Source organism: Oncorhynchus gorbuscha, linkage group LG14 (assembly GCF_021184085.1).
Source record: "Oncorhynchus gorbuscha isolate QuinsamMale2020 ecotype Even-year linkage group LG14, OgorEven_v1.0, whole genome shotgun sequence".
In the NCBI taxonomy this organism is placed as follows: domain Eukaryota; kingdom Metazoa; phylum Chordata; class Actinopteri; order Salmoniformes; family Salmonidae; genus Oncorhynchus; species Oncorhynchus gorbuscha.
The window spans coordinates 80,466,497-80,478,996 of record NC_060186.1 but is presented as its reverse complement, the minus strand read 5'-3'; the positions used below and the strand labels follow the sequence as shown (position 1 = coordinate 80,478,996).

The 12,500-nt window shown below is 42.9% G+C and overlaps 1 protein-coding gene across 1 annotated transcript in view; it reads right to left on the bottom strand.

Annotated features, from left to right (window-relative positions):
* si:dkey-71h2.2 (low density lipoprotein receptor adapter protein 1) overlaps positions 1-12,500 on the bottom strand; it is a 147,265-nt gene that overhangs the window by 3,766 nt on the left and 130,999 nt on the right. The window contains exons 7-8 of the mRNA XM_046299105.1: positions 12,240-12,361; positions 8,262-8,296 (exon numbers count right to left, since the gene is read on the bottom strand). Coding sequence (XP_046155061.1) covers positions 8,262-8,296; positions 12,240-12,361 — 157 coding nt within the window. The remainder of the gene's footprint in view (positions 1-8,261; positions 8,297-12,239; positions 12,362-12,500) is intronic.

Here is a 12,500-nt window from a genome sequence, read left to right as displayed (position 1 = left end):
GTTTTAAGCCCAACAACAGGGTCAGGGCCAGTGGCATGTATTCATGGATGCCAAGGGAAGCCAGGCTTCCCCAATTTTTTTTAACCAAAACCCCCCCCCCCAAAAAAAATACAAAAAATAATGTATATTTTGCGTGTCATAATTTTCCTTCGATTCGCAAGAGGTTGAATTAATCTCAACGGAGAAAGCATCTGAGCGAAACAGCCCCCCTCTGTCTCTGTACATGTGGCCCATCTATCTGATGCTATCTGGTTAAAAAGTGGATGACATTGTTGCCGTCGTAGCTGTAACGGTTTTCATGTGGTGAAGGAGAGTCGGACCAAACTGCAGCGTGTAGATTGCGATCCATGTTTAATCAAATAAACGTAACACGAATCAACACAAACACTACAAAACAATAAACAAAACGAAAACAGCCTAGACTTGTGTCAACTACCACAGCACAAGGCCATCGAGACACTCAGGACAATCACCCACAATTACAACCAAAGAATATGGCTGCCTAAATATGGTTCCCAATCAGAGACAACGATAAACACATGCCTCTGATTGAGAATCACTTCAGACAGCCATGGACTTACCTAGAACACCCCACTAAGCTACAATCCCATTACATACACACCACATACAAAAACCCATGTCACACCCTGGCCTGACCAAATAAATGAAGATAAACACAAAATACTTCGACCAGGGCGTGACAGTAGTATTGAATGTAGGGGAAGCCAGCGACCATGTGGCTTCCCTTGATGAAAAAAAGTATAAAATAATAGCCAATCAGCATTGAGCTAAACTGAGCGAGCACAGCTGTGAATGGTCCTGGCGCACACACAAAAAAAAGTGTCAAGGGAAGCCAGTTTGGATTTGGCTTCACACCCATCACATCAAAAGCAAAATGTCATTGACAGATTTTTTATTTTTATTGTTGCATCTCGTTGTGTCGTTGTCCTCCGGTGGCTAGCTAATAATATGATAATATGTACATGTAGGTAGAGTTATTAAAGTGACTATGCATAGATAATAACAGAGAGTAGTGTGCAAATAGTCTGGGAAGCCATTTGATTAGCTGTTCAGGAGTCTTATGGCTTGGGGTAGAAGCTGTTTAGAATCCTCTTGGACCTGGACTTGGCGCTCTGGTACCGCTTGCCGTGAGGTAGCAGAGAGAACAGTCTATGATTGGGGTGGCTGGAGTCTTTGACCATTTTTACGGCCTTCCTCTGACACCGCCTGGTATAGAGGTCCTGGATGGCAGGAAGCTTGGCCCTGGTGATGTACTGGGCCGCACGCACTACCCTCTGTAGTGCCTTGCGGTCGGAGGCCGAGCAGTTGCCATACCAGGCAGTGATGCAACCAGTCAGGATGCTCTCGATGGTGCAGCTGTAAACTCTTTTGAGGACCTGAGGACCCATGCCAAATCTTTTCAGTCTCCTGAGGGGGAATAGGCTTTGTCGTGCCCTCTTCACGACAGTCTTGGTGTGTTTGGACCATGTTAGTTTGTTGGTCATGTGGACGCCAAGGAACTTGAAGCTCTCAACCTGCTCCACTACAGCCCCGTCGATGAGAATGGAGGTGTGCTCGGTCCTCATTTTCCTGTAGTCCACAATCATCTCCTTTGTCTTGATCACATTGAGGGAGAGGTTGTTGTCCTTGCACAACATGGCCAGGTCTCTGACCTCCTCACTGTAGGCTGTCTCATCGTTGTCGGTGATCAGGCCAAACTACTTTTGTGTCATCAGCAAACTTAATGATGGTGTTGGACTTGTGCCTTTGCCGTGCAGTCATGAGCGAACAGGGAGCACAGGAGGGGACTGAGCACGTACCCCTGAGGCGTCCCGGTGTTGAGGAGGGGACTGAGCACGCACCCCTGAGGTGTCTCTCATGAGATCTACTCTCATTGTGGGGAAGGAAAGCCGTCCTCTGTACCCGATTAGAGCAGATCTACTCTCATTGTGGGGAAGTAAAGCCGTCCTCTGTACTCTGTTATTATTTAAGGAATACCTAGGATAGGATAAGTATCCCTCTCACCCTCCCCCCCTTTAAGATTTAGATGCACTATTGTAAAGTGACTGTTCCACTGGATGTCTTAAGGTGAATGCACCAATTTGTAAGTCGCTCTGGATAAGAGCGTCTGCTAAATGACTTAAATGTAAATGTAAATGTAATGTAAATGTACCCGATTACAGCAGATCTACTCTCATTGTGGGGAAGTAAAGCCGTCCTCTGTACCCGATTAGAGCAGATCTACTCTCATTGTGGGGAAGTAAAGCCGTCCTCTGTACCCGATTAGAGCAGATCTTACTCTCATTGTGGGGAAGTAAAGCCGTCTGGCACGAGAGACTCATTGGGATGGAGACTACAGCAGAGTTTTGACTGAACGGAGCATATCACTTAGTGCTGTTATAATCCATGCTATGAAATCTTGCGATTGCATTGAGTTATTTCCCCATCATAGCAAATAGCTGGCAAAACAATCGAAGCAATGTTCCCACGGCCTATGTGCTCACGGAAGCGGCGCTGGCAGTCACTGAGAGGCTAAAGTAGTAAACAGCTTGTTTTTTAACTTTTTTTTGAAACATGAAAATTTACCCATTTACCACACTTTAATGAGCATTTAGGACTTAATCCATTAATGATATAATAACACACACACCACATCCAAACCTCAATGTGACTATAGAGATTGGACACCAACTCCCATCTATACTGTAATCATAGAAATTCAAGTCAGGTTCTATCGATTCTATTTCTATACTATCATCTCGGGAATCATTCTACAAACGGTTCTGGCCTGGTTGGATCAATCCAGGGGCCCAAAATAAAAAGGAAAACAAACAAGCAGAAAGAAAGAAACCGTCCCTGCCTCTATTACCCAGGAGGCATTGTGATTGATTGTCGTCTTCAAAAGCCCCTCTAGCAGTACTTCTGACAGCGCCTCTAGCAGGACTTCTGATCTGCTGTTTTGTGAGAGACGTATGTCTCCTATAAAAGACAAGATCTGCTGCCCCATTAACCTTAACAACCCCTCATGCTGTCTGTCTCCTATAAAGTATTTCTGGCATCATACACTCCGGATTATTGTGCATCAACCTAATGTGACATTTTCGGGTGTGTAAACTGCATGACTACCAGAGCCAGCCAATGGTGAGCTCCGGAGGCTCCAAGCAGTATGTAGCCAGCCAATGATGAGCTCCTGAGGCTCCAAGCAGTATGTAGCCAGCCAATGATGAGCTCCTGAGGCTCCAAGCAGTATGTAGCCAGCCAATGATGAGCTCCTGAGGCTCCAAGCAGTATGTAGCCAGCCAATGATGAGCTCTGAGGCTCCAAGAGGCTCCGGAGGCTCCAAGCAGTATGTAGCCAGCCAATGATGAGCTCCTGAGGCTCCAAGCAGTATGTAGCCAGCCAATGATGAGCTCCGGAGGCTCCAAGCAGTATGTAGCCAGCCAATGATGAGCTCCTGAGGCTCCAAGCAGTATGTAGCCAGCCAATGATGAGCTCCTGAGGCTCCAAGCAGTATGTAGCCAGCCAATGATGAGCTCCTGAGGCTCCAAGCAGTATGTAGCCAGCCAATGATGAGCTCCTGAGGCTCCAAGCAGTATGTAGCCAGCCAATGATGAGCTCCTGAGGCTCCAAGCAGTATGCAGCCAGCCAATGATGAGCTCCTGAGGCTCCAAGCAGTATGTAGCCAGCCAATGATGAGCTCCTGAGGCTCCAAGCAGTATGTAGCCAGCCAGTCCCTGTCAGCTATGCAATCAGCTTACAGCTCAGATGTAACCTGTTTTGGATTTGGAATGTAATCGTTATTGCAGAGATGTGTTGTCTATGAGATTTAAAGCACATAACGTGTGCCTGCCAGCCTGGTCCCAGATCTGTTGTCTTGCCAACTACTATACTCATTGTTATGCCAAACATGTTTGACAATTATTAAAGGAGTTGGCAAGACGGCACAAACAGATCTGTGAACAGGCAATTTATCTGTTGGTATTGTTTCTCAAGGTGACCGTGTTGAGGTCATTATGAGAAGCCTAGTGTCCGCTGTCTGTGTGTGCTTCATTCATAATCCCCTCCTCTGGATGAGTTCCAGTCCCCTCAAGGAGGTGAACTCTGGATGAGTTCTACAAGGGGCCCATTTCCCTAAAGGACGTGATCTCTGGATGAGTTCCCTTCCCCTCAAGGAGGTGAACTCTGGATGAGTTCTACAAGGGGCCCATTTCCCTAAAGGACGTGACCTCTGGATGAGTTCCCGTCCCCTCAAGGAGGTGACCCCTGGATGAGTTCTACAAGGTCACCCCTCAAGGAGGTAACCCCTGGATGAGTTCTACAAGGTCACCCTTCAAGGAGGTAACCCCTGGATGAGTTCTACAAGGTCACCCCAGGTCACCCCTCAAGGAGGTAACCCCTGGATGAGTTCTACAAGGTCACCCCAGGTCACCCCTCAAGGAGGTAACCCCTGGATGAGTTCTACAAGGTCACCCCAGGTCACCCCTCAAGGAGGTAACCTCTGGATGAGTTCTACAAGGTCACCCCTCAAGGAGGTAACCCCTGGATGAGTTCTACAAGGTCACCCCAGGTCACCCCTCAAGGAGGTAACCTCTGGATGAGTTCTACAAGGTCACCCCAGGTCACCCCTCAAGGAGGTAACCCCTGGATGAGTTCTACAAGGTCACCCCAGGTCACCCCTCAAGGAGGTAACCCCTGGATGAGTTCTACAAGGTCACCCCAGGTCACCCCTCAAGGAGGTAACCTCTGGATGAGTTCTACAAGGTCACCCCTCAAGGAGGTGATCTTTGCGCACCTCAATGACAACATCAAGTATCCCTTCCTGGCCAAGATGTACATCATGTTTGGAAAGGTGGAGGAGATTTTCATCAGCACCAGCGGGGCTAAGGACATGGTCAAAGACCTGAACAACACCTCTGTCATGGGAAACATCATTCACTCTCAGCTGGACATCAAAAGGTAGGATACGGCTTCATGTCTGTGGTTTGATTTCCTGAGAGAGTTGGATTTTGTGAGTGTAGCAACAAAAAAAACAACAACTTGCAATTAATATTAAGGCATATAGGTGTTTTATGGAGACATAAATGATAATGGTTGTATTCAATATTCCACCACCCCAGGCTCCTCTGGTTCCTCCCACGAAGGAGGTACACCCTGCACCCCTCACTTCAGGCTACGTTGTTGCCAGGCTACGTTGTTGCCAGGCTACGTTGTTGCCAGGCTACGTTGTTGCCAGGCTACGTTGTTGCCAGGCTACGTTGTTGCCAGGCTACGTTGTTGCCAGGCCCTGTTGGGCTAATGTTTTTTTGTTGTCTTTGGAAGATAATAAAAAATACAATAATAACATGAGGTTAAGACATGAAAGGCCAGTTAGATTTAAACAATTATCCAAATGTGTTGTTCGGGCAGGGTTGCCTAGTGGTTAGAGTGTTGTACTAGTAACCGGAAGGTTGCAAGTTCAAACCCCCGAGCTGACAACATGTGTTGTTCTTATAAAAAAACAAGTATATTCATTTAGGATCACAATAATCAATGTGGCAACTTTTGTTTTATCTAAACAGTCTTTCTGTCATTGTTTCTTTCAGACATGATGGATACAGTACTAGGTTGTTATGGGGTGACTTCCCTCCCCAGGACATGTTGAATACAGCACTAGGTTGTTATGGGGTGATTTCCCTCCCCAGGACATGTTGAATACAGCACTAGGTTGTTATGGGGTGACTTCCCTCCCCAGGACATGTTGAATACAGCACTAGGTTGTTATGGGGTGACTTCCCTCCCCAGGACATGTTGAATACAGCACTAGGTTGTTATGGGGTGACTTCCCTCCCCAGGACATGTTGCCTTCCTCCTCCTGCTCTTCCTCTGCAGTCTCCTCTTCAGTCAAGCATACAAAGCTCCCCGTTAACCGGAGGACCCCATTCATCTCCTCAAGGCCCCCTGGGGTCGCCCCCCCGTACCACCCTACTGCCTCCTTCCATCCTAAAAAAGCCCCAGCTGTACCCCACAAATGCGGTGCCACCCCCTGCACCCGTACGAGCAGCCCCCTCTAGGCAGACAGGGACAGAGTGAGGAACAGAGACAGGGATAGATATTTAGGAGGCCGGTACGGTGCCGGTGGGATTGCCAGCAGTAAGATTTCGGTTAAATTTCCAAACAGACAAGGTCTGTTATTTTCTATTTTCAGACAAAACAAAACATATAGTCAGAAATGTACAAAACCCCCAAAAACAGGTCAGAGTTGAAAGACATGTTTGTTCTGAATGTATAATTTGAAAATAAAGTAGGATGTTTAGAAAAGGTAGCATTGTATTATAACACTATATTTTGTAAACCAGCCTAAAGATTGTTTTAGTGTTGCCTACTGCAGCTGAGGTAGCAAACAAAAATACAAAATAATATTAGCTCGCATTTTCCAGATAGCATTTTCACCACCTAGTACACACTCCCTTGAAGTGCACGTTGTCAGGTAAACCTGAGAGACGCTGTTCCCAGGTCATGTTCTCCCGAATACTCAACCCGATCACAATGACCCAGTCGTCTGAACACCAACCTGTTAGTTTCCCAACGTTCACGCAGAGCGTGACAAAGCCGTGTATGTGTTATATGCCGTTAATAACTCACAAAAAAATGATCTGGAAATTTTCACCCCAGAAACGTGTATTTTCAAAGCAATGTCAGATTGGGGCTTAAAATATGTTAATTGCAGTCATTTAGTTTAAAGAGACCTGCCTAGATTTTTTTATTTTACCTTTATTTATTTAACTAGGCAAAGTTATGTTAATTGAGATCAGTTGTAGTGGTGTACGGACTGACTTGAGATCAGTTGTATTGGCAATTAAGGAAATTAAACAAAATGTAGCCAGCCAGGGTATATTTCCCTGGCTCTCTCTACATCTACATCTACATCTACATCTACATCTTTTGGTGCAGCAGGGTAGCCTAGTGGTTAGAGTGTTGGATTAGTAACCAGAAGGTTGCAAGTTCAAATCCCCGAGCTGACAATTCTGCCCCTGAACAATGGCCTAGGAACAGTGGGTTAACTGCCTTGTTCAGGGGCAGAATGACAGATTGTCAGCTCGGGGATCTGAACTTGCAACCTTCTGGTTACTAATCCAACACTCTAACCACTAGGCTACCCTGCTGCACCAAAAGATGTAGATGTAGAGAGAGCCAGGGAAATATACCCTGGCTGGCTACATTTTGTTTAATTTCCTTAATTGCCAATACAACTGATCTCAAGTCAGTCCATACACCACTACAACTGATCTCAAGTCAGTCCATACACCACTACAACTGATCTCAAGTCAGTCCATACACCACCACAACTGATCTCAAGTCAGTCCATACACCACCACAACTGATCTCAAGTCAGTCCATACACCACCACAACTGATCTCAAGTCAGTCCATACACCACCACAACTGATCTCAAGTCAGTCCATACACCACCACAACTGATCTCAAGTCAGTCCATACACCACCACAACTGATCTCAAGTCAGTCCATACACCACTACAACTGATCTCAAGTCAGTCCATACACCACTACAACTGATCTCAAGTAAGTCCAGACACCACTACAACTGATCTCAAGTCAGTCCATTCACCACTACAACTGATCTCAAGTCAGTCCTTACACCACAACAACTGATCTCAAGTCAGTCCAGACACCACCACAACTGATCTCAAGTCAGTCCTTACAACAGTCAGTCCATACACCACTACAACTGATCTCAAGTCAGTCCATTCACCACAACATTTATTTTTTATTTTACTCTACCAATAGTTACTTTATTAAACTATTAGTGGATAGATGTGACCTTGATAACTCCCTAAAAATGTTTGTTTGCGGGGAAAGTTATCTGGAAATTTCAACCACAGAAACGTGTTTTTTTCATACAGTCTCAGGTTAGGCCTTAAAACATGTAAATAAATTATATTTACAGTATTTGACAAACAACAGAATGTAAAACATTTTAAATATTAATAAAATAAATTATATTTACAGCATTTGACAAACAACAGAATGTAAAACATTATAAATATTAATAAAATAAATTATATTTACAGTATTTGACAAACAACAGAATGTAAAACATTTTAAATATTAATAAAATAAATTATATTTACAGTATTTGACAAACAACAGAATGTAAAACATTTTAAATATTAATAAAATAAATTATATTTACAGTATTTGACAAACAACAGAATGTAAAACATTTTAAATATTAATAAAATAAATTATATTTATAAATATTACCTTGAGAACGCATCATCGAGGCCGTCCTCCACGTCCTAAAAAAAGGGAACGAAGACAACCCCATGAGACAAAATGTACTATAGTATGTATCAATACAACCCCATGAGACTAAATGTACTGTAATATGTATCAATACAACCCCATGAGACAAAATGTACTATAGTATGTATCAATACAACCCCATGAGACAAAATGTACTATAGTATGTATCAATATAACCCCATGAGACAAAATGTACTATAGTATGTATCAATATAACCCCATGAGACAAAATGTACTATAGTATGTATCAATACAACCCCATGAGACAAAATGTACTGTAATATGTATCAATACAACCCCATGAGACTAAATGTACTGTAGTACATTATCAATACAACCCCTTGAGACTAAATGTACTGTAGTATGTATCAATACAACCCCATGAGACTAAATGTACTGTAGTATGTATCAATACAACCCCATGAGACTAAATGTACTGTAGTATGTATCAATACAACCCCATGAGACTAAATGTACTGTAGTACCTATCAATACAACCCCATGAGACTAAATGTACTGTATGCATCAATGTGTATCGAAGATAACCTACAAATCGTAACATGACCTCCACATTCTGTGAGTAGGAACAGTACCAAGACAACCCCCACATGACACTGTACACATCAATGTGCAGGCCAATATAACCTACAAACTGTCAAATTTATAACAAAAAAGCATTACCAGTATCAATTCTATACACCTCCTCAGTGCACCATATTATGAAATAGCTTCAATCAATCAAATAGCGCAGTGATGTTTTTTTAAATTAAATCGGCGTCCCCACCCCACGGGACAGTTAAGCTAACGTAGGCTAATGTGATTAGCATGAGGTTGAGCTAACGTAGGCTAATGTGATTAGCATGAGGTTGAGCTAACATAGGCTAATGTGATTAGCATGAGGTTGAGCTAATGTAGGCTAATGTGATTAGCATTAGGTTGAGCTAACGTAGGCTAATGTGATTAGCATGAGGTTGAGCTAACATAGGCTAATGTGATTAGCATGAGGTTGAGCTAATGTAGGCTAATGTGATTAGCATGAGGTTGAGCTAACATAGGCTAATGTGATTAGCATGAGGTTGAGCTAATGTAGGCTAATGTGATTAGCATGAGGTTGAGCTAATGTAGGCTAATGTGATTAGCATGAGGTTGAGCTAACATAGGCTAATGTGATTAGCATGAGGTTGAGCTAATGTAGGCTAATGTGATTAGCATGAGGTTGAGCTAACATAGGCTAATGTGATTAGCATGAGGTTGAGCTAATGTAGGCTAATGTGATTAGCATGAGGTTGAGCTAACATAGGCTAATGTGATTAGCATGAGGTTGAGCTAACGTAGGCTAATGTGATTAGCATGAGGTTGAGCTAACTTAGGCTAATGTGATTAGCATGAGGTTGAGCTAACATAGGCTAATGTGATTAGCGTGAGGTTGAGCTAATGTAGGCTAATGTGATTAGCATTAGGTTGAGCTAATGTAGGCTAATGTGATTAGCATGAGGTTGAGCTAATGTAGGCTAATGTGATTAGCATGAGGTTGAGCTAACGTTGGCTAATGTGATTAGCATGAGGTTGAGCTAACGTTGGCTAATGTGATTAGCATGAGGTTGTAAGTAACATGAACATTTCCCAGGATGTAGACATATCTGATATTGTCAGAAAGATTAACAAGAATGTAGGTTAATAACTGCACTGTCTAGTTTACAGTAACTATTACAGTGAAAGAATACCATGCTATTGTTTGAGGAGAGTGCACAGTTATGAACTTGAAAATGTATTAATAAACCAATTAGGCACATTTGGGCAGTCTTGATACGACATTTTGAACCGATACGAAATGATTCATTGGATCAGTCTAAAACTTTGCACATACTATCCTGCTATCTAGTGGCCAAAATCTAAATTGCACCTGAGCTGGAATAATACATTATGGCCTTTCTCTTCCATTTCAAAGATGAGGGTACCAAAAAAAAAAATGATGTTTTTTTCCTTTTCATTCTCTTTTACCAGATCTAATGTGTTATATTCTCCTACATTCATTTCACATCACTACAAACTGCAAAGTGTTTACTTTCAAATGGTACCAAGAACATGCATATCCTTGCTTCAGGTCCTGAGCTACAGGCAGTTAGATTTGGGTACGTCATTTTAGATGAAAATGTTGTTGTTTTTTAAAGGTTGGATCCTTAAGAGGTTTTAAGTGAATTATCAAGAGCTGCAGAGCAGTATTTCATCTGCTGCAGAGCAGTATTTCATCTCTACAGTTTTCAATCTCCACTGAGTGTACAAAATTGACGTTGTTCTGAGGGCGCGGGGGAGGGGGGGGTTGTTCCTAACATTTGATACACTCAGTGTATATCAATATTATAAATCAATATTCGTTTGTTAATAATATTGGTTTGTGACGACGTACGGTCAAATTTAGAATATTAAAGGAGACATATTTAAGATACATCCTTTGGGAGACTTTTAATAAAGAATATTCAGTAAATAGAGAGAAAGAGAGTGAAGCGAGAGGGAAAGACAGAGAGCGACCTGCTCGATCAGCACAATTAGACCCAACCAAATCATGAGTAAACACAAAGATAATTACTTGACACATTGGAAAGAATTAACAAAAAAACAGAGCAAACTAGAATGCTATTTGGCCCTACACAGAGAGTACACAGCGGCAGAATACCTGACCACTGTGACTGACCCAAAATTAAGGAAAGATTTGACTATGTACAGACTCAGTGAGCATAGCCTTGCTATTGAGAAAGGCCGCCGTTGGCAGACATGGCTCTCAAGAGAAGACAGGCTATGTGCTCACTGCCCACAAAATGAGGTGGAAACTGAGCTGCACTTCCTAACCTCCTGCCCAATGTATGACCATATTAGAGAGACATATTTCCCTCAGATTACACAGATCAACAAAGAATTTGAAAAATAATCCAATCTTGATAAACTCCCATATCTACTGGGTGAAATTCCACAGTGTGCCATCACAGCAGCAAGATGTGTGACCTGTTGCCACGAGAAAATGGCAACCAGTGAAGAACAAACACCATTGTAAATACAACCCATATTTATGCTTATTTATTTTCCCTTTTTTGTACTTTAACTATTTTGACATCGTTACAACACTGTATATAGATATAGATAATATGACATATTTCACTTGCTTTGTCAATGTAAACATATGTTTCCCATGCCAATAAAAAAAAACTTTAAATTGAATTGAGAGAGACTTTATAATGTAGTTGACAGACTAGTTGATGAGATGTGGTTGATCTAGTCTCCCAGTGAGGACACATATCGGATGATGTGGAGTATTTAACATTCAAAGGGAAACTCTGCCACCTAGTGGCCAGTATATATCAACACAGCTGCATGACAACAAACAACTCTTTGTGTTTGGAGTAGAACATTCAACTAATCACTGATCCAGGATCAGCTATATCATAACTTGTTGTTGAGTTTAGGATTTGTGAACCATAAACTAGTATTTAGGGGTGACCTCTACACCTTAATAATGTATATAGTAAAAGAACCCCCTGGCATTACAGAGTTTTAAAGCCTATAGTAGAGAAGACTATCCACCTCTATTATAATCGAGGCCATGTCTAATGGGGACAGGGGCGAACTGGCCATCTGGCATTTCTGGCATGTGCCAGATGGGCTGGTACAATTGAAGCCTAGTGGGCCTGTTTGTTGTGCAAAATGATCATTATCTGGTTCATAATTGGGGGCCGGTGTATTAGAAATGCCATGGCCGATATTTGGTCCCAGTCCGCCGCAGAATGGGGTTCATGTCATTATCATCCGTTATCTCTAAACAATATCCTGGAACAGACCCAGTTCATCCTCAGAGGAGAATAAATACTGTTTGAGTCACATTAGGTGTGATAATGAGACTGGATAGACCAATCAGAGGGCCTGGAACCCAAGGTCGCGACCTACCCAGGAGTCGTGTTTGATTGGTCGTTTCCGGGTGGGTTTGCTGCGGGGCGAGCTGAACGACATGGAGAAGAATGGCCGTCTCAGTTTCTCTTCCTTCTCCAGGGGCTGGTGCTTCTCTGAGTCTGAGAGAGACAGAGACAGAGGGGGAAGGAGCAAGGGAGGTAGATTGGAGGAGAGAAAGAGAGAGAGAGGTAGAGAGGAGAGGGGAGATGTAGAGATAAAGAGAGAGAAGTAGAGAAGGGAGGGGAGAGGTAGAGATAA